This window comes from Mus musculus, chromosome 3, assembly GCF_000001635.26.
Source record: "Mus musculus strain C57BL/6J chromosome 3, GRCm38.p6 C57BL/6J".
NCBI lineage: Eukaryota > Metazoa > Chordata > Mammalia > Rodentia > Muridae > Mus > Mus musculus.
In genome coordinates, this window is record NC_000069.6 from 97,623,879 (window position 1) to 97,645,220 (window position 21,342).

General features: G+C 42.7%; 1 protein-coding gene across 10 annotated transcripts in view; it reads left to right on the forward strand.

Annotated features, from left to right (window-relative positions):
* Fmo5 (flavin containing monooxygenase 5) overlaps positions 1–21,342 on the forward strand; it is a 45,350-nt gene that overhangs the window by 13,941 nt on the left and 10,067 nt on the right. Inside the window, exons 1-7 of one of the 10 annotated variants that reach the window (XM_030252418.1) lie at positions 4,984–5,023; positions 5,141–5,317; positions 5,694–5,850; positions 11,633–11,821; positions 13,603–13,765; positions 14,982–15,124; positions 17,790–17,989. In XM_030252418.1, coding sequence (XP_030108278.1) covers positions 11,696–11,821; positions 13,603–13,765; positions 14,982–15,124; positions 17,790–17,989 — 632 coding nt within the window. In that variant the 5' untranslated portion in view covers positions 4,984–5,023; positions 5,141–5,317; positions 5,694–5,850; positions 11,633–11,695. Of the gene's footprint in view, positions 1–4,897; positions 5,318–5,693; positions 5,851–9,248; positions 9,342–11,632; positions 11,822–13,602; positions 13,766–14,981; positions 15,125–17,789; positions 17,990–21,342 lie in introns of those variants that run through there. The other 9 variants (XM_030252419.1, XM_030252420.1, NM_010232.5 and 6 more) reach the window with 9 other exon arrangements.

The following is a 21,342-nucleotide window of genomic DNA, read 5'->3' on the forward strand; positions in this document are numbered from 1 at the left end:
AGCCATAGACTACTCATCTTTTAAAAAAAAAGATTTATTTATTTATTTTATATATGTGAGTACACTGTACCTGTCTTCAGGCACATCAGAAGAGGGCATCAGATCTTATTACAGATGGTTGTGAGCCACCATATGGTTGCTGGGAATTGAACTCAGGACCTCTGGAAGAGCAGTCAGTGCTCTTAACTGCTGAGCCATCTCTCCATCCTGAGTATTCATCTTTTAAAAATAGGTGTAATCGAGGAGAGAAAAAGGAAGAAGAAAGGGACAGAGGAAGCCACCAGGAGGGCAGATGGCCAGGAGAAAGAGCAGCCTATAGACCCCGTGACTCTGCTGGCCAATGGATGCTCTGCATTCTCTTAGTGCTTAGTTCCCTGGACAAGCTAACAGAATGAGTCCTTCAGCAACATCATCGGGAGACTGGTTATTCCTTGGCTCCCTTTGCTGACTGCCAAACGGAAGACAGAGAAGGGCAAGATTTTGGCCAGTAAATGGTTTCCTGACTGCTTTGTGTGACCCACTTTTACTAAGCTGCACATTTGCATCGCTCCCTCCACTTGTCTCTGCGGCCTGAGCTCATTCTGGAGAAATGATGGGTAGCTTGGATAACTGCTCCCCTTGTGTAGCAACCAGGATCTGGAAGTGAAGGGGCCTGACATTCGTCTCCCAATGCCAGAGTCGCAACGACAATCAATATGCTCCAACCTTGCTGGGGTTCTCTGACTATTCCTTCATGGAGTCTGCAGTCCTTTGAGATCTCTGGAACAGCTTGGTGAATTTAGGGAGTGGTGCTTGTTCCTGTAATTAAGACGTGAACAATGGGCTCATGATCCTGTGGGAAAGAAGAATAAAACAAAACAAAGCTGCCAGGTCTCTTCTTCAAGCATGGACTCGAGGGTTCAGAGTGTACCAGGGTTTGCCTGAGTGAACATTTGCTCTGTTTGAATTTCTGGAACCATCTTCATTTTGCCACTCTTGAATGGAATTCTTACCTGGGGGGGAGGGGGAATGTTTAATCAATAACTCTAGCTATCTGCCTCAAAGAGAACACTTTGAACTCTCTTTTTTTTCTAATATTTTTTATTATTTAAATGCATCTTATACATCAAACATATTAATAATATTGAATATTTTGAGAATCAAATAATACATAAAGTATTTGTTCAACTTTTATATTCATATCCTTTCATACCCTAAAATATCATTAATGAATATTTAATGCTACCCATAACTGAGGATATTATATCTAATGTTGAATAGTAAATTGTTTCAAAACATACAAAATATTCTTTGGGAGTTAAGCATAGTAAAAGAACATAAAATATTACAAATGAATCATTAAGCTATATATTCAAAAGCCCTTATATTATACTACCTGACATAGTGAGAGAGTATTTAACACGCATTATATATCTGTATACATTGTCTAACAATCAGTTTACTTAAAAAAGATTATCAGTGTTTCTAGGAGAGAAGTTATTTTATCAGTAAGTATATTTTTAAATTTTCAAAATAGCAAAAATCCTTTGAAGTTAAATATTAAGAAAATGCTACTTTCAGGCAGTGAGAAAAATTATCAATAATATTTCCATAATTTTGTAGAGCATGATTTTAATATTTTCAACTCTTGATATTCAACAAACAGAATAGTTATTTTAAGATATATTTCATTGTTATGTCTCCCTTTTCATTTCTGATTTTATTAATTTGGAAACTGTCTCTGTGTCCTCTGGTTAGTCTGGCTAAGGGTTTATCTATCTTGTTGATTTTCTCAAAGAACCAGCTCTTGGTTTTGTTGATTCTCTGTATAGTTCTTTTTGTTTCCACTTGGTTGATTTCAGCCCTGAGTTGGATTATTTCCTGCTGTCTACTCCTCTTGGGTGTATTTGCTTCTTTTTGTTCTAGAGCTTTCAGGTGAGCTGTCAAGCTGCTAGTGTAAGCTCTCTTCAGTTTCTTATTGGCGGCACTTAGAGCTAGGAGTTTTCTTCCTACCACTGCTTTCATTGTGTCCCATAAGTTTTGATATGATGTGTCTTCATTTTCATTACATTCTAAAAGGCCTTTAATTTCTTTCTTTATTTCTTCCTTGACCAAGTTATCATTGAGTAGAGCGTTGTTCAGCTACCAGGTGTATGTGTGCTTTCCGTTGTTTTTGTTGGTATTTAAGACCGGCCTTAGTCTGTGGTGATCTGATAGGGGCATGGGATTATTTCAGTCTTCTTGTATCTGTTGAGGCCTGTTTTGTGATCAATTATATGGTCAATTTTGGAGAAGGTACCATGAGGTGCAGAGAAAGGTATATTCTTTTGCTTTAAGATGAAATGTTCTACAAATATCTGTTAGATCCATTTGGTTCATAACTTCTGTTAGTTCATAACTTCTGTTAGTCTCTGTTTAGTTTCTGTTTCCATGATCTGTCCGTTGCTGAGAGTGGGGTGTTGAAGTCTCCCACTATTACTGTGTGAGGTGTGATGTGTGCTTTGAGCTTAGTAAAGTTTCTTTCCTGAATGTGGCTGCCCTTGCATCTAGAGCATAGATGTTCAGAATTGAGAGTTCATCTTGGAAGATTTTTCCTTTGACCAGTATGAAGTGTCCTTCCTTTTTTTTTTTTTTTTTTTTTTTTTTGGTAACTTTTGGTTGAGAGTTGATTTTATTTGATATTAGAATGCCTACTCCAGCTTGTTTCTTAGGACCATTTTCTTGAAAAATTGTTTTCCAACTGTTTACTCTGAGGTAGTGTCTGCCTTTGTCACTGAGGTGGTTTTACTGTATGCAGCAACATGCTGGGGCCTGTTTATGTATCCAGCCTGTTAGTTTATGTCTTTTGGGGGAAATTGAGTCCATTGATGTTACTTCCTGTTATTTTTGTTGTTAGAGTCTGAATTATGTTTGTGTGGCTATCTTATTTTGGATTAGTTGAAAGATTACTTTCTTGCTTTTTCAGTGTCCATGATGTATCTTCCTGTGTCCTTTCCCTCCTCCTTCTCTGTGGAACTAGGTACCTACAACATGGCAGACATGCAATAGGTATTGTGCTGTGTGTATGACCCCTGAATTACTCACGACTGTTACAAACTTTACGATTGTAGCAAATAAGTTTCCCAATGGTAAGTCCGGGTCATATCACAATCAGTTTACACGTGGGGCAGCTGGCTTCCACTGCTATCCTTCAGCCAAGACTCAAGTTGGTCAAATTACAAGACGTGGCCTCCTAAGAGAGATAGTTATTGAATGTACGTAAGCAAAATGCAGACTTAGCAAAATAAAATTAGGAAATAAGAAAACATAATAGGATCCAGAGAGATGACTCAGACGTCAAGAACACTGGCTGCTCCTGCAGAAGACCTGGGTTCAGGTTGCTGGTAACCCAACGGCAACTATACAAATAGAAATACAAAGAGAACCATCTGAACTCCAGCTCCAGGAGATCAGGCATAGTCTCCTGGCCTCTGAAGGTGCATGCTGTTAAGACACACATACAGGCAAAAGACTCATACTCCTAAGATAAAAATCAGTCTTCTTTAAGATTACAATGTGATAATGCTCTTACTGTGACAGTTATAGACATTGTGGACACAGTTACTAAGGTTAATCTTCATTGTCAGCTTGGCAGACTGTAGAATCACCTAGGAGATTGGTGGGCACAACTTTGGGAATGTCTGTGAGAGCATCTCCAGAGAGAATTCAGTGCAGGGCAGACCCAAACTGATTATAGGCAGTTCAATCCCATATGGACTTGGAGGCTCCATGCACCCACGATGTGGTAGAGTGTCATAGGTTCCCACTCTTCCTGTTTGCTGTGTTTCCATTCATGTAGACACCGTACTTGGCAGGAGTCTTTCTGAGACAGCAAAGGATTCTCCAAGTCAATGAATTATTTTAAGCAGTTATTTAATAAACAACTGCTTAGTTAAAAAGCAGTTCAACTAACAGGTAACAGCTGGTGTTAAGAAAAAAAGAACAACAGAGAAGTGAGGGAATGGGAGAAGGGCTTGTTGCAAAATCCCTCAGGAGAGAGTTGTGTGTGATGGGGAGCCCTTGCTGGAGCCAGCCTGCTGGGGTTGCATGGCTGGCCTCCCTGCCTTGCTCCGAGTTTTCCAACTGCACGCTGGAGGTGATCATAGTCATGCTTGCTTCCTGGGTTGGCTCAGAGGGTTACATAATTGATTTCCTTTATGTCATTTGAACTATATACAGTAAACCCTCATGTTGACCATTAGGCTGGAAGGGAGATACTGAACCCTGAACCTTCAGAGCCAAGGATCTGCGTTGGTCGCAACCAAACCGTGTTGAGCAAAGTCAGTACACCGGAGTAGTGTTATGCAAGGCCGATAAGGCTTCAGACACAATTCATGCCTTCTGCAAATGTACATTTACATACTGCTGTGGTGCATGAATGCTATAGCTATCTGACAGTTTTACCCGATTTTACATTTGAAAAATTTTAAGTTACATTTAACTGCCCCCCAACCCTCTCTCCCCACCTCCCACCCCCACCCCCACCCCGTCAGCTGAGCACACTGCAATATCAAATTCCTACTGAGGTAGTGGGCTCAAAGATCTGGTCTCTGAAGAGCGGAGAGGAGCCAGGACAGAGCACCTGCTTGAAGGGACTCTGGGAAGTGAACTTTCTTCTTAATGCGGAGCCAGGGTTGCTTCTGAAGGGCTGAGTTTAGCCGGCCCTTATCAATTTGAAACAAAAACAGGAAGTTGAAAGTGAACAAACACTGAAAGAAAAGTGGGAAGGGATGGAGCCTGGAGGGTCGCTCTCCCTATGCGGGTGCTGCTGAGAAGCCGTAGATTAAAACATATATAATATCATTGTTTTCTTCCCCAAGCATTTTTGAGCTGTTTCCTTTGCGTTTACGGAAGAAGGGTGCACGCCCTTGGGTGGGCGGGATAGGAGGTGGGACGGTACAGCCCCTCCCTATTGGCCTCTGCTGTGTTTATATGAGGCGCGGCTGCTCTGCCCTGAGTTACAGCCCTGCTTAGCTCCGAACTAGTGTAGCAGCGCCCTGAGCTGGTACCTCCCCGCGCCACGGTCCCCACACACCTCTTGTTACATTTGTTTGTGTGTCTGGGCCCAGATCTTTTCTGTGGCCTGATGTGTGTTCACTCTCTCATGTCTTTCTTTCTTTAGGACAAGTGACGCAGACCCAACCAGAGAAGCACTCTGGTGACCATGGCCAAAAAAAGGATTGCTGTAATTGGAGCAGGAGCTAGCGGGCTCACCTGCATCAAGTGCTGCCTGGAAGAGGGCTTGGAACCTGTCTGCTTTGAAAGGTCTGGTGACATCGGAGGACTGTGGAGATTCCAGGTAAATCTTCTGAGCCCCTAAGACTTGAAGGACTTGCAACACCCTACCTACTACCAAATGGGCTGCGAATTCCACCTTGGCAGTGGTCAGATTTAAGGCTCCTCTCTGTAGGCTGCCTGCAAAGTGAAATGCAAATGTCACTTATTTCCCGTTTCTGTTGCCACGAAAACCAGACCAGGGGTTTTGTTTGCTTGTGTGTTTCGCTGCTATTCAAAAAAAAAACAAAAAAACAAAAAAAAAAAACAAAAAAAACGGGAAACAATCCGTGAAGTGGAATAGCAAACATTAGGAGTTCCCTGTATGTCCCTGGCTCCTGAAATATAGATTGAACCAAGTGTCTGTTTGCCATGCCTTCAATCTTCTTTTCTATTATAAGCAATTCCTGGAGTGGAGCTGGAGAGATGACGCGGCAGGTAGACCACTTACTCTTTCAGAGGACCTGAGTTCAGTTTCCAGCACCCACAGGATGGCTCACCAGCACTGTGAGCCCAGCTCCAGGGGGCCCAACACCCGCTTCTAACTTCAGACACCAGGTGTGAACATAGCACATAAACATGCATGCAGGCAAAACACTTACACATAGAAAATAAAAATAGATACATCTTCTTTTAAAATCCTGGGGCTGGGGAGATGGCTTTTCTAGAAAATACTAAGTATTTGCTGCAGGAGCAGGAAGCTCTGAGTTCCCTCCTTAGCACTCACAAGGAGAAAGGGAGGGAGGGAGAGATGGAGGGAGGAAAGGAAGAAAGGGAAGGGAAGGGAAGGGAGAATCCTAGTGAAGCAACATGGCTTTGTAATCCCAACTGTGGGGACAGTTGCAGAGCAGTCCTGAGACTTTCCGGCTACCCTGCAAACCAGTCTTCTAGCTCCAAGTTCACTAAAATGTCCTATCTCAAATACATATGGTGGGGAGCAGTTTAAGGGGAACACCCAACATTGACCTTTAGCCTCTACGTGTACTGCAGACACACACAGAAATCGGGGCGGGAGGAGGAGAGAGACAGGACAGGGACAGGGAGACAGAGACAAGAAGAGAGGGAGAGAGACCATGTACACACACACACACACACACACACACACACACAAATTTTCTTCTCACTTAAGGTAACCCTGACAATCCTAGTCTTTGAACAGAATATAAAAATAAGATTGCCCTGTTTGCTTTAAACTTTTCCTCCCCTGGAGAAGAGAAGGTCAAATTCCTCAGCCTTTGCTCCTGTCTCTAGCTCTCTCCTTTAGTACACTAGATTTCACTTGAACCCTACACATATACAACGGGGCAAGGTGCTAATAAGAGTTTAAAATACTAGCTGGGGCATATGTATCAAAAGATGGCCTAGTCGGCCATCAGTGGAAAGAGAGGCCCATTGGACACACAAACTGCATATGCCCCAGTACAGGGGAACGCCAGGGCCAAAAAAATGGGAATGGGTGGGTAGGGAAGTGGGGGGGAGGGTATGGGGGACTTTTGGGATAGCATTGGAAATGTAATTGAGGAAAATATGTAATAAAAAATATTTTTAAAAATTACTAGCTGGGAATGGTGCTGGATGCCTTTAATCCCAGCACCGGGGCAGCAGAGGCAGGCAGATCCCTGTGGAGATGAGTTTAAGGTCAGCCATTACTATGTAGAGACTGTGCCACAAACCAACCACTGTCTGCGGCAGTAACTGTTGGGCTTATTAAGTGAATGTCAGCCACCTTCACTGACTTCCAAGCTAGCTCGGGCTGGGCTTGCTTCTTGAACGCATTTCAGAGTAGTGTTGAAGTTTCTTGAGTGTGTTTCATTTTTCATTAAATTTAGCAGTGCCAGCCATATCCTTAGTTAGCAGAGGTGCAGCCCTGCCTGCACTGTGCCTCTGGACAGAGGAGACATCCACTCTGTTAGCCATTACTCCTCATGCAGATGGGGTGTGGATCCTCTAAGGAGACCCCATTCCTTTATCACAGCCTTGGGCTGAAAAGCTTGTTAATTAGGTTTGTTTGTTTGTTTTGTTTAGTAATCAATAGAAAAGTTTACCTTTGAAACCCAGTAAGATTTCAAAAGGATTACAGTAAGGGTAGGGGTTAAGAACATTTATTTTTAGCTTCAAAGTCTGTGTCTATCACCTAGAAGGAGTGTGACTTTGGGGACACTTGCTTCTCTGTGTCTGCTGTTTCTTCATGAAAGAATTTACGTAATGCCTACTTCGCCATAAACTTATGGTGAACCGGAAGTGGCCGGTCACTTTTGACAATGCTGGGTGAGCGGTGAGGCAGGCCAGATATTACTCAATGGCATAGATTGGGACGTGCATACTTGGTACCTCTGCTAAGCATCAGAGCCAGGTTTAGTAATCCCCAAACAAGCATGGAATCAACAGATGAAGGGCGGAGGCTGGGAGAGTATCCAACATCATGCCAGAAAATCAGATTTGTGATTTTTCTTGCTAACGTGTCTTGAAAATGATTGATGTCTAAAGAGCTAATGGCCTTTATTTATTTTCTGATTGTCCCCTTGGCAGAATTGTGTCAACCTTATTAGTAAATCAGTAAGCCATGCTTTGTCAAAATGCCCTGGCTTCTGTTAGAACAGCTACATCTGCATAACTCAACATTACAGACCAGAGCCACTCATGATGCCTGGCATATATGAGCTGGCATGTATGATGCCTGACATGTATGAGCTGGCATGTATGATGTCTGGCATGTATGATGCCTGGCATGTATGAGCTGGCATGTATGAGCTGGCATGTATGATGCCTGGCATGTGTGATGCCTGGCATGTATGATGCCTGGCATGTATGATGCCTGGCATGTATGATGCCCAGCATGTATGATACCTGGTATGTATGAGCTGGCATGTATGATGCCCAGCATGTATGATACCTGGCATGTATGAGCTGGCATGTATGAGCTGGCATGTATGATACCTGACATATATGAGATGGCATGTATGAGCTGGCATGTATGGTGCCTGGCATATATGATGCCTGGCATGTAGGAGTTGGCATGGATGATGCTTAGCATGTATGAGCTGGCATGTATGATACCTGACATATATGAGATGGCCTGTATTAGCTGGCATGTACAATGCCTGGCATGTATTAAATCAGTTTCTGAACCAGGTGTAATGGCCCACACTCCTTATCCCAGCACTTGAGAGGCAGAGGCAGATGGATTTCTGTGAATTTTAAACAAGCAAACAAACAGACTTTAAAATGCTAGCTGGGTACAATGGCTCATGCCTTTGATCTTAGCACTCAGGAAGCAGAGACAGGCAGATGTCTGTGAGTCTGCAACCAGCCTGGTATACACAGGGAGTACCAGGTAGAGATACATATATGACCGTGTCTCAAACATACATACATACATACATACATACATTCATACATACATACACATGTCCCTGAGGAAGATACTGTCCTGCTGCCTGCTTAGGATGCTCCTGAAGCCACAAACCGTCGTTCTCACATTGTCCGTCACGTAGCTGTGGAAGCTGAAGTACTATTTCACATACTCAGTGATTTCCTGAGAATTCAGCTGCTGAAATTATTTCTGTCACCCCCTTGCTTATTATTTGGAGTCTTGCTGTCCTTCTATGGATGCCATTAAGTTAATTGATCATTAATTGATCAGTCAATTGTAGGTATCTTATATAGACTTGATCCCAGCACTTTGGGGTTCTACCCTGGGCACCCCGTATCCAGTTAAGAATGATGGACTTCCCTTTTTAGCAATGAATCACCGAGATTCAGGTGTTTTCCTTCCTTGTCACCTGCCACTGCTGATATTTTCCTCCTCTTCCTTGTTTCTCCTGTCACATGAGCACCCTCCCAGATGCCACTGCTCGGATTCTCCTACTGCTGCTCTTCTGTCTTGCCTTCGCTAGTATTGCCTCCTTCATGTTATAATTAACACTTTTTTATACTAATTTTTATGTTTTCTTCAGGCATGTTGGCTCACCTCTGCAACCCCAGCTCTTGGGACCTTGCCTCATTCCCCGATTGTTAGCATCTTACACTAGTGTGACACACTTATAACGGTCAGTGAGACAGTACCCATAAACCCATGCTTTGTTTAGATTTACTTACTTCTTCTGATGCCTTGGTTTTTTGTTTTTGTTTTTTTTAATATCCCAGTATCCCCCTAAGACTTGGTAGTTGTATCTCTCTAGGCTCCTCTTGGCTTGGATGATTTCGTAGATTTTCTTGCTTTGTTCCTTTTATTCCCTGGGTTTTGTTATCCTTGGTAGGTTAGAGGAAGACTGGTTGAGTATTTTGTAGAGTAGCCTCCTTTGAATTTGTCTGGTGTTTTTCTCATGGCTCACCTGATGAAGTTCCTGGGGGTGAAGTCATGCTTTCGCTGTATCGTGTCAAGGGTGACCCTTGTTATGATTAGTCCTGTTTGTATTACAGCTTTCAGTGGAGTTGGTCAGGCTTGGCTGGTGTAAAGTTCATCTTCGTTTCTGCCTTTGGAAGAAAGTTACTATGACCAGCCACACCTAAGGACTGTTGGCTCTTTCTAGAAGTCTCTAGAACCCCATTGCTGGGGTGCTGCCAGGGCAGGTCAGGAGGAGCAGGATCTTCACACAGTATCTACTCTTCCAATCCACGAGGACAACAGCTTTCATTTATGTCTACCTTTGATTTCTTTATCTGTGTTTTATAGTTTAGTCATGTTCTAGACATCTTTTTTAAAAAAAGATTTATTTATGTATGTGTGTGAGCACACTGTTACAGTCTTCAGACACACCGGAAGAGGGCATCAGATCCCATTACAGGTAGTTGTGAGCCACCATGTGGTTGCTGAGAATGGAACTCAGGACCTTTGGACGGGCACTCAGTGCTCTTAACCGCTGAGCCATCTCTCCAGCCCCTAGACAACTTTTAATACCTAAGCATTTAAGACCAAGATGGACTTGGACATGGTGTATTTTTAAAATCAAAATTTTCAATGGTTCATTTCTGACATACAGGTAGGTTACTGACTTGTTTTTTGAGGGTCTTGCTCTGTAGTTCAGGATGGCCTTGAATTTACTATGTAGTTCATGCTGACGTTGAACATCAGCAGTCTTCAGGTCAGCTTCTAAGCACTGAGCTTATAAACATCAAGCCTGGCTCTCTCTCTCTCTCTCTGTGTGTGTGTGTACAAGTGTACACATGTACAGCTTGAATGTATGCAATCGTAAGTGTTGCTCCTCAGGCGTGGTTCATTTTTTATGAGCTTCTACTTGCTAAGAATGAGACTGCTTGGCAGTGAGCCCTGGGGCTCAGCTGTCTGCACCTCTGTGGTGTTGCAATTGCAAGCACATGGCGCCACACCAGGCTTTTGGTTTTTTTTTTGGTTTTTGTTTTTTTAAGATTTATTTATTATGTATACAGTATTGTGTATACATATGCCAGAAGAGGGCACCAGATATCTTTATAGATGGTTATGAGCCACCATGTGCATGCTGGGTATTGGACTCAGGACTTCTGGAAGAGCAGCCAGTGCTCTCAACCTCTGAGTCATCTCTCCAGCCTGTCCCATCAGGCATTTCTTAATGTAGGTTCTAAGGATTAAACTTAAGTCCTCATGCTGAGCACCTCTCAGCCCTGGTGACTTGGGTTTGCCAGCTTTTCTGTGGCCTGGCTGTATCCTGTAGCTTCAGGGTTAGTGTTTTATTCCTTGGGACATGTTTTACATAGACATTCATGTAATGGGCCACAAAATTGGTTTTTATTTCCTTTCATGACTTGTAGGGCACACAGCTAGGGCTTCTTAGTACAGTGCTCTCTGAAAGTGGCCCCAAAGGACATCCTTGTGTTCCTCATCCAATCAAAGCACTCAGTCTCTTGCCGTTAAGCGTGCTGTTATCTACTTGCCTGTTTTAAATTGTTTTTATTGACTTGAGGAAGTGTCTCTCTGTACTAGTCTGCTGAGAGTTTTCCTTTCTTGTGTTTTATAAATATTTTAATAAAAATGAAAGAAAAAAATTCTACCTTTATAAATTATTTTCCTATTCAAATTATATGCACAAATTATATATAATTAATACAGTGTACTCTAAAGAGATATATTAAACAAGGGAGAGGTTGTACAGTATGTAATTATATAAACATAGGTGTATATAATGTATACTAGATGACTAGGATGTACATTTAATTTCATGGTATGTATATTACTTTTTCGTTTAAAGTTATAATAGGCCTGATACTTTTAATGTTCTTACATAGATGCAACATTGTAGGTGTGTGTGTGTTTCACTTAGATACGCTTTTAAATGCTCATTGGCTACTTATGTTTCATGAAGTTGATTCTCACATTGCCATAAGTACTTCTTATTTGTCACAGGAAGCCCCTGAGGAAGGCAGGGCCAGTATTTACCAGTCCGTGGTCATCAACACCTCCAAGGAAATGATGTGTTTCAGTGACTACCCCATCCCAGATCATTACCCTAACTACATGCACAACTCCCAGGTCCTAGAGTATTTCAGGATGTATGCCAAAGAATTTGACCTTCTCAAATATATCCAATTCAAGGTAAGAGATTTTGTTTTCTTCCTGTTTGAAATTGTTCATCGGGTCAATGAATTACGAAGCTTCATTTACCTGTGTCACCTGTCAGGACTAGCTTGAAATAGATGTAGATTTATATGACACAAAGACTCTTGCCCTCTTGGTACTTGGGAAATGTTCAAGGAACGCTCTCTATCAGATACATCCTGCTGAAGAAGCAGGAAGCCATCTGCTAGGGCGTTTACCATGCCTTCCTATCATGCTGGCTTTAATAAAAACTGATGAGGGAGGCTGGTGGGAGTCAGACCTTTCAAATCTCCTTGTCCACTGTCGCTCAGCTCCTGGATGCTTTACCATGCGCTATTTAATGTGCTCGTGGCAACCCAGTGAAGTAGTTATTGGGCAGCCAGCGGGGACGCAGAGACGTCAGCTCTGGTAAGAGGGAAGAGCACTGCATGAGGAGCAATGCCTTGAATGGTGGTCCTTGCTCCAGCACAGCTTAACTTGCGCTCTTAGGCAAGTGCGTTTCTCACCTTCACTTTCTACAAATCCCCTTGCTTACAAACCAACATGAGTAGCCCAGATTCTTTCTGGGTCCTTCTTTCTCTGGAGTTTTCTGGCATGTTTCTATAATTTGGAATCGTGCCCATTAAAAACAAAAAACAAATTTATGACATCTGACAAAAAACGCTCAAACCTTCCTGACTGTTCTGCTACATCATGGTCAAGGTAACACTCAGTGGCAACTTTTAAGCCTGGCATTTGCAGCCCATGGATTGTCCTCTGTGTAAGAGAGGCATTTCTTGAATAAGCTTGGCTCTGGGCTAAGCAGTGCAGAGACAAAAAAAAAAAAAAACAGAGAAAATTATATTATATTATATACAGGATTAATAAAACTGAAGAGCCATGTGCTGAGGAGAGCGCCCCACTTCTGCTCAGAGGAGGTTACCTCCTGAGGACATAAGGTACCAGGCTCCAGGGAAGGTTGACTTTAGAGCAGATGATTACATCTGGGCTGAGTGAAGGATGAATAGGAGTGTGCCAAGTGAAGAGGGAAAAAAGTGAGGTCCAAGCAGGGGCCCCAGCCTGTGTATGTGCTCAGGACAGGGAGAACAGTGTGTGGGCCAAGATGTCAGAACTAGGTGGGATCTCTTTCAGTCCACTGAGACACTATGCCCGAGGCTTCAGAAACACGTTGGAATGCATTCTTGGTGTACTTAAGCTGGGCAGAGGAACCTATATTTATTTATTTGTATACAAAGCTAAAAATTATGCCACCAATCATCTCATCTCACACCCTCTTTATAATGAGCATCTATAGAAGGCAGAGGATGACTCTATCACACACAAGTAGGACCACTGGGATGGTGTTCTAGTCCCAGTGAGGGAGGCCTGTTTCTTAGTCATATGTTTAAGGGCAGCCACTCCTGGTTTGCACTGGGAGAAGCAGACATGGAGGTGGGGATGTCGGGATGGAGGAGGGATGGGCTGTTGGTGCATATGTCTGTCACTAATGCTTGGGAGAAGCTCCAAGCATTTTTTTTTTTAAACTCAGGAACTATAGAGCCTTAGGGCCTAGACCAAGAGACCTAGCAATTTATATTTGTTCTAAGAGCAAAAGGCAGTGCATTAGATTGTCTCCTCATTTTTGTAGCCTGCCTCATTGGCATCTGTGGAGTATGTGAATCAAATATTCATACAGATGGTGCCCGTGACAGCCCTTCATGTAACATGCTGTAGGGAGTTGTCTCAGGGGAGACATACACTCTATAGGCTGTGGCTACAGATCCCTGTCACTTTTTTAGACTACAGTGTGCAGCGTGAAGAAGCAGCCTGATTTCTCTACCTCGGGCCAATGGCAGGTGGTCACTGAGTGTGAAGGGAAACAGCAGGTAGACGTCTTCGATGGAGTCCTGGTGTGCACGGGTCATCACACGGATGCTCACCTGCCCCTGGAAAGCTTTCCTGGTGAGTAACCCATCCTGAGAGAAGATGTTGCAGCCATGGCTATGATATGACCTCTGAGGACTGGGAGGGGTGTGGTCTTAGTGACTCTTACTGTGGGGTTTAAAAATAAAGTCTTACTCTAGTTAAATACATCCCCCTGTATTTTGTAACTTGTACTACTGCCATTTTGAAAGTGGAAAGAATTACAGTTTGGAAGGCTAGAGGAAGATTAGAGGTCAGTCTATCGTCATGAGCCACAAATGTCATCTTTGTCAAGGAATGACTGCATACACAATGTTAACCCCATATCACTGTATCAGAGCTGAATGTGTCCCGTTGTCTAGTAAGGGCTTAGCTACTGTGATACTGAAGTAGGAGACACTGTTTCTGGTGAGACTGGTCTACCAATCTACTGCACTGTCAAGTTATTTAAAATTATAACATGTATACCTGTTAAATACATAATACTGGGCAGTAAGCAACTTAATGGTTATACGTTTACAGTACTATATTTTGCACAACCCTATGTATTTGAAATTTGTGCTATACAATCATAGACCATATTATACCAACAGTAGCCTCACATACGCATGTGTACTGTGTCTTTTGACTGACCTGTGCCATCGAGGCATGTATGTATCTGTCCAATGATGAAATCCATCTTTAACCTGCTTCTCAGAATGACAGAACCCCTGTCCAATAGCACAGGACTGTACTTAAATTCATGGTGATTGTGTTTTCCCAAGAACCAAAGAGAAGCTGGAGTCTCTGATTTGTACTAATTGGAATTAGAGATTTTTTTTCTTCAATTGAAGAAAACTATGGAAATATTGAATTTCTAAGAATGAAGCAAAAGCTTAAAGCATTTCATTTCATGTTTCTGGCCTGAACTTTTCCCTTTAAAAATACATTCTACATATGCCCAATGTGCACGTACAAGGGTGGGGGGTGAACAGATGAAGGAGAAGGGAGGGTTTCTGCGGCCTCAGGACTTGCATCTGCAAATCAAAATGCAGATGATTTATAGCAGGGAAATCACAAAGGCAACGAGAGAAGAAAGAAGCAAAATTGTTCAGAAAGGCAAGAAGAGTTGCTTAATAAAGGAGAATTTGGAAATACACGTTTAAACTTTAAAATTCACAAAAGAGAACACAACACGTGCTTTGACAAATAATATCCTTCATTCAAACAGGCCTCTCCCCCCTCTCCCAATAATTAATTTTTTCTTCTCTTCTAGGAATTGAAAAGTTCAAAGGAAAGTACTTTCACAGCCGAGACTATAAGAACCCAGTGGAATTCACCGGGAAGAGGGTCATTGTAATTGGCATTGGGAATTCTGGAGGGGATCTGGCTGTAGAGATTAGCCACACAGCCAAGCAGGTTTGCATTGATGATTGGTTTACTTTACTTCACTCTTACCAAGGAAGTAGGCCCACCAACAAATATCGAGACCACCCATGCCCCACCCACTCCAGCAGCAAACACATGGGGCTTGTTTGCTGCCCAAGTTTCAGCAAGCCTGGGTGCTGAGTGCTAAACTTGGGTCTTCCGTGACAGCAGCAGGTATTCTTAAACACTGAGTCATCTCTCCAGCCCAGCATAATTTTGTGAAGAGAAATTTTTTTGTGTGTTTATGTAATTATTTCCTAATAAGTGTAGAATTAACTCATGGGCTAAAGTAGGAAATCACCTCCATGATTAGGCACAGAAACAGTACTGAGAAGCGGTGTTATGGGGCAGAGTTGCTAAGCAAAAATCATTTAACCAAACCGTAGCATTAAGGATTTTTCTTAAAGTATTTGAAGCTTATTTGTAGAGAAACGTCGTCATCACATTTACTGAGTCGGCATTTCCCTGTTGCCAATAAAGTAGTGACTCGATGATGAGACAGGACTATATTGATGAAATTATTTCCTTACGTAGCCCTTTAAAAATAAGATTTATAACTCTGTTGCTTATTGTAGAAAGGTAGAGATGGGAAACTGAAGTTAAAGCTTAACTTCCTGTCTATCACTGTTTACAAAAACACCGTTTCTCACAGTGACCTTGGGATATATGTTGTTGCTGTCACAGCTGAGTCAATGGGGAACTTCTCAATTCCACCTCTGAGCACTGACCTGACTTGTCCTAAGGTGTGCAGCTTGTACACAGAACCATCCGGTCCCTAGGAGCCGTGTGCTTTCATGTGTGACGTGCAGAAGCATTTGGTGCACAAGCCCTTGGGTTACCACCGGTGAAAATGTTCATGGGGAAGAAAGGATCCTCCCTCTGCAGACAGGCAGCCCGTTGCTTGGGAGCCCACACCAAAGACCTTGATGGAGCATACATTTCCTACAGCTCTAGAAACCACTGCAGACCAGAAATAATGATCTTGCTGGTAATTGAACACAGCTTGTAGTCAGTTTTGAACATGGACTTTGGCCAGTGGGCAACACAGGAAGGCTGTCTCCTATAATTCCACTAGCAGCCTTCAGTCAGGGAAATAGTTCTTAGACATGGCAGGAAGGTCACCTTTGCTGCGTTCTAGCTATATGATATCAGGATGTGTGGTCTGCCCTCTCTGTGCCTCTCATCCATAAGTGGGGATGGCAGTGCCTTCCTTAAGAGCACTGTCGATTAAATTAAAATGTGAAGGGCCGGTCACACAGCTTACTTATAGGTCACAAATATTAGTAAGGAGTGCTACCAACATGCTGGGAGATTGTGCACAGGCTATAGCTCTGCAGAAACACACTCAGAGGTCAAGAGTTATAAATAAGTGAGATCGAAAGTTATGATAGTTCTAATGGGGTTATTGGTAGGAGTGGTATAATATAAACTATATGAATGATAAACAAGGGTTTGTAACACCACAAGAAATGTCAGCAGCAAAAATGACTGAGGGTTTTGGATGAAATGATATGCAGTTACTCTCAGCTTTACTGTTTTGTAGTTGTTTTGTTTTGTTTTGTTTTCTCTCACTGCTTTACAGTTGTCTGTTCTGTGCGGGGTAGGAGTGGCACACATGGAGCAATGCATGTGTGGGGGGCAGAGGACATCCCATAGGATCTGGTTCTCTCCTTCCACCATGTAGGTCTCAGGGTGGAACTTAGGTTGCTGGGCTTGGCCACAGGTGCTTTATGCACCGAGCCTGTCTCTAGCCCCGCCTCTATACTTCCTAATGAGTTCCATAGGTGGCAAGTGCTAGGAAAAGTTCAGGAGATGGAGAGAAGTGGTCGCCTGGAGAGGTCAGTGGTGTCCTTGTGGAGGGAGCAGATTTGATCTGAGGCCTCCAAACATATAGATGTAGGAGGGTCCATAACAGTAGTTTTCTACCTGTGGGTCAAGACCCTCTTTGGTGTCAAATGACCCTTTCACAGGGGTCATTCTAAGACCATCAAAAAAAAAAAAGAAAAAAAAACACAGAGTACACAGGAGGGACTCAAGGTTTCAGCCACATATGTAGCAGAGGATGGCCTTTTGGGACATCAATGAGAGGAGAGGCCCTTGGCCTTGTGAAGGCTCCATGCCCCTGGGAATGCCAGGACAGGGAAGTGGGAGTGGGTGGGTTAGTGAGCAGGGGGAGGGCGGATAGGATGGGGGAGTTCGGAGAGGAAATGAGGAAAGGGGATAAAATTTGAAATGTAAATAAAAAATCTAATAAAGACAAAACACAGAGATTTACATTATGGTTCACTACAGTAGCAAAATCACAGGTATAAAGTAGACATAAAAATAGTTTTGTGGTTGGGGGGCGGAGGTCACCATAACATGAGGAACTGTATTAAAGGGTTGCAGCATTAGGAAGGTTGAGAAGCACTGCTTTATAAGCAAAGGGCTTGTTTAGGCAGTAGCAGGAGATCACAGCAAGATGTATCCATGGCCAGTGCACGCACCAGCTTAGCTGTAGGAGTGTATAGGAAGGAAAGAGCAAGGTGTTTTGCCTACAGGGCTATATGGGACTAGAACACTAGTGAGTTTGAACTTAACCTTCAGGAGAATGGGACTGCTTTTGAAGGACTGTGAGCCAGAGTGATCAAAACAAGCCCTGTTTTCCATGCCCCAGGTATTCCTCAGTACCAGGAGAGGAGCTTGGATCTTGAACCGTGTAGGCAAGCATGGATATCCTATTGACCTGCTACTCTCTTCTCGGATTATGTACTACTTGTCACGTATCTGTGGTCCATCACTAAAAAACAACTATATGGAAAAACAGATGAACCAAAGGTTTGATCATGAAATGTTTGGCCTGAAACCTAAACACAGGTACGTTTCCAGGATGGGAGTGTGGGGGGGGGGGGGGGGGGAGATGGTCAAGGTCCAAAGACAAGGGCGACTGACATGGGCTCATAGTAGCCCTGCCTTTACCCAGGCTTTCAGAACAGCCATAGACTCAGAAATCCCTTTTCTGACTTGCTGCTCTGTGGGATTTTCGCTTATTCCTTTGACAGTGACTATTCTTTCATGATGTCAGTTCTTTACATGTGCCCCTCAACAACAACAAGGAAACAGTGGTGGAGGGTAGGGCACTCACTCACTCAACAAGCCTGCTGTAAGCCGGGCGTTCGTCATACTGGGCATGAGATAAGCAGGGAAAAGGGCAAACAGTACCAACTTGCCTTGGAGGACTTTCTGTACGGGTAGAGCTAAGTGAGCCCTATGCTCTCTTTCCAGTCTTTTTCAGCAGCTCTATTTTAATGCCCATTTCCTAATGGCGGGGGGGGGGGGGGGCGGAGAAATCTTAGGAAAACAAAGTAACTCGTCCAAGGTCAACACAAAAGAAATGACACGTGTTCCAGAAAATTGGTGTTCCCTTAAAAATGCCAAATGAGAAGAAAAATAACAAATATGGTTTTTGAAAATTCATACAGAGACAGACCTGGTGATGCAGGACTATAATCCTAGCTACTGGGGAGGCTGAAGCAGGATGATGCCTAGGTCAAAACCAGCCAGCCTGGGCAACTTAATGAGAAGAGGTGAAAAATACAAACTGGTTGGGAATATAACTTAGTAGCAGATGACCACCCCCTAGAATGAGTGAGAGTCCGCATTCAGTCTCCATGACTATAGAGTGTATGGTGGGACGGGGGCATGGCAACAACAAAGCCTGGAATACAATGGGAACATAGGATGAAATTAAAATAGAAAGAATGGACTTGGAGCAGTGACACAGTTCAAGAGTAAAGGCACTGGCTGCCAAGCTTAAGGACCTGAGTTCGATCCCCAGGACCCACACAGTGGAAAGAAAGAATGGACCCCTATTAAATTGACCTCTGACCTCTACATGTGACTGTGGCACACAAAACCACATACACACACACACTCACAGAGAGAGAGAGAGAGAGAGAGAGAGAAACACACACACACAGAGAAACACACATACACTTGCATACAATCAATTATTGTTAAAACCTTTATGAAAGCATTTCTAAAGACTAATTTTAAATGCTTATTTTTGTGCCCTTTTTATGTTATCTGTTTACTTGGGGTAGGGGCAGAGTCACATGTAAGGCCCACATGTCTAGGCCACGTGTCTGCACAGCTTGTGAAAGGCAGCCTTCTCTTTCTCCTGTGTGGTTCTGAGGATCCAACTCAGGTCGCCAGGTTTACCCCAAGAGATATTTCCATGCTGAGCCGTTGCCCTGGCTTTTGTTTTATTTTTGTTTAAGTGTTCAGATCTAGAGAAAAGTTGCACAGTTAGCAAATACAAGGTCCACTCGTATACACCTCTAACCTAGATTCCCTATCGGAACAGCTTGCTATATTTGCTTTCTTTTCTGTCCCTTCTTGAAATAGCAATAGATCCATGTCTATTCAGTGTACACACATACCTAGGTACATATTTTTTAATAGCATGAGAGTTGTAATCATTAAGGTATATTACCTAAAATATTTCAGCATGTATCACAGAAGAAAAAGAACATTCTTTAGAATATCCATAATACAGGTATCATGATCAAAAATTTTTAAATTGATAAATACATTTAAAATATTGGCACATTAAAGTTTCAACAGTTTTCTCAACACTATTACTTGTAGTTTTTTATGCTTTCTAAAATGTATTGCTCTTACTACTGCTGTTTGTCATATATTTATAATTTCTCTTAACCTGAAATAATAATTCCAATTATCTTTTTTAACATAGACCTTTTTAAAAACAATACTGATCATCTCTAAATTCTGACTTGCTTAATGGTTATTCCTTTATTATATTACATTGAATATACTCATGTTCATGAGGCATGAAAGCTGTTATTTGGTTTTCTAAATAAGGTTTAGAATGAAGTCAGTGCAAAGACATTCAAATATTTTAAGTGGCGCTGGAGAGAGATGATTGGGAGGTTAAGAGTATGTCCTTCTCTTGCACAGGATGTGGGTTCTATTCCCAGACCCCACATGAGAGGCTCTTAACCCCTTGTACCAGCAATTCCAGAGGATCCAATGCCTCTGGCCTCAACAAGAGCTAGGTATACATATGGTGCACACACATACACACATGTCCTCTCACATACAGTTAAATAATAAGTAAATCAAACTTTAAGAAAAATATTAAGAAGCAGGTAGCATGATAGTATCTTTAAGGATGTCCATTCTGTGGGCTGGAGAGATGGGCCAGTGATTAATAGCACTGGCTGTTCTTCCAAAGGACCTGGGTTCAATTCCCAGCACCACATGGCAGCTCACACTGTCTGTAACTCCAGTTCCAGAGGATCTGACCCCCCTCACACAGACATGTGTGCAGGCAGAACACCAAATGTGCATAAAGTGAAAATAAATAATAAATTATTTAAAAGAATTTCCATTCTAAAAATGATGTGGAAAGCTGATGGAATGGCAATGTACAGACAACTGAACAGCCCAGTTGAGAGAAGGGAAAATGCCCAGGGAAGGTCAGAGGCAGATATGGGATTAATAGTTTTGTGGTTTGCACAGTTGTGTAGATGGTTGATTTAGAGGAAAAGGATGGGAAACCATTTGGAATGGAAAGTGAGAAAAACAATGTTGTAATGTAGAAAAGAATCTACATGATGGACAGAATCTGCAGAGTAATTGTAACAAAGTGGATTTTTAAAAAAAAGACTCAAGAAGGGGCTGGAGAGATGGCTCAGTGGTTAAGAGCACTGACTGTTCTTCCAGAGGTCCTGAGTTCAAATCCCAGCAACCACATGGTGGCTCACAACCATCTGTAAGATGCCCTCTTCTGGTGTGTCTTAAGAGAGCAACAGTGTACTCATATACATAAAATAAATAAATAATTCCAAAGAAGGACAAAGGACTGGAGAAGCTGAAAGCAGACATCTGGCACCTGATATCCCCAGGCACACTGCTCACCGTCAGAAGTATACAAAGCTATTTTGACAGACATTCTAAGAGCTTAAGCTGTGTAACACTGGGAATTCACTCAACTTATCCAGGCCTGGATCCCCATCAATAATCCATGGATGATGACACCTGCCCAACTTCTGTCATGAAGACTGGGAGTCAAGTAATTTAATGCACAGAAAAGCTATCTACATATAGACTATAGATTGCTCTACATACATGATTTGTTTATGGTTTGGAAAATGATGATTTAAGTCTATGTCTTGGGCCTTTGGAACTGGGAATGGCACTGACCA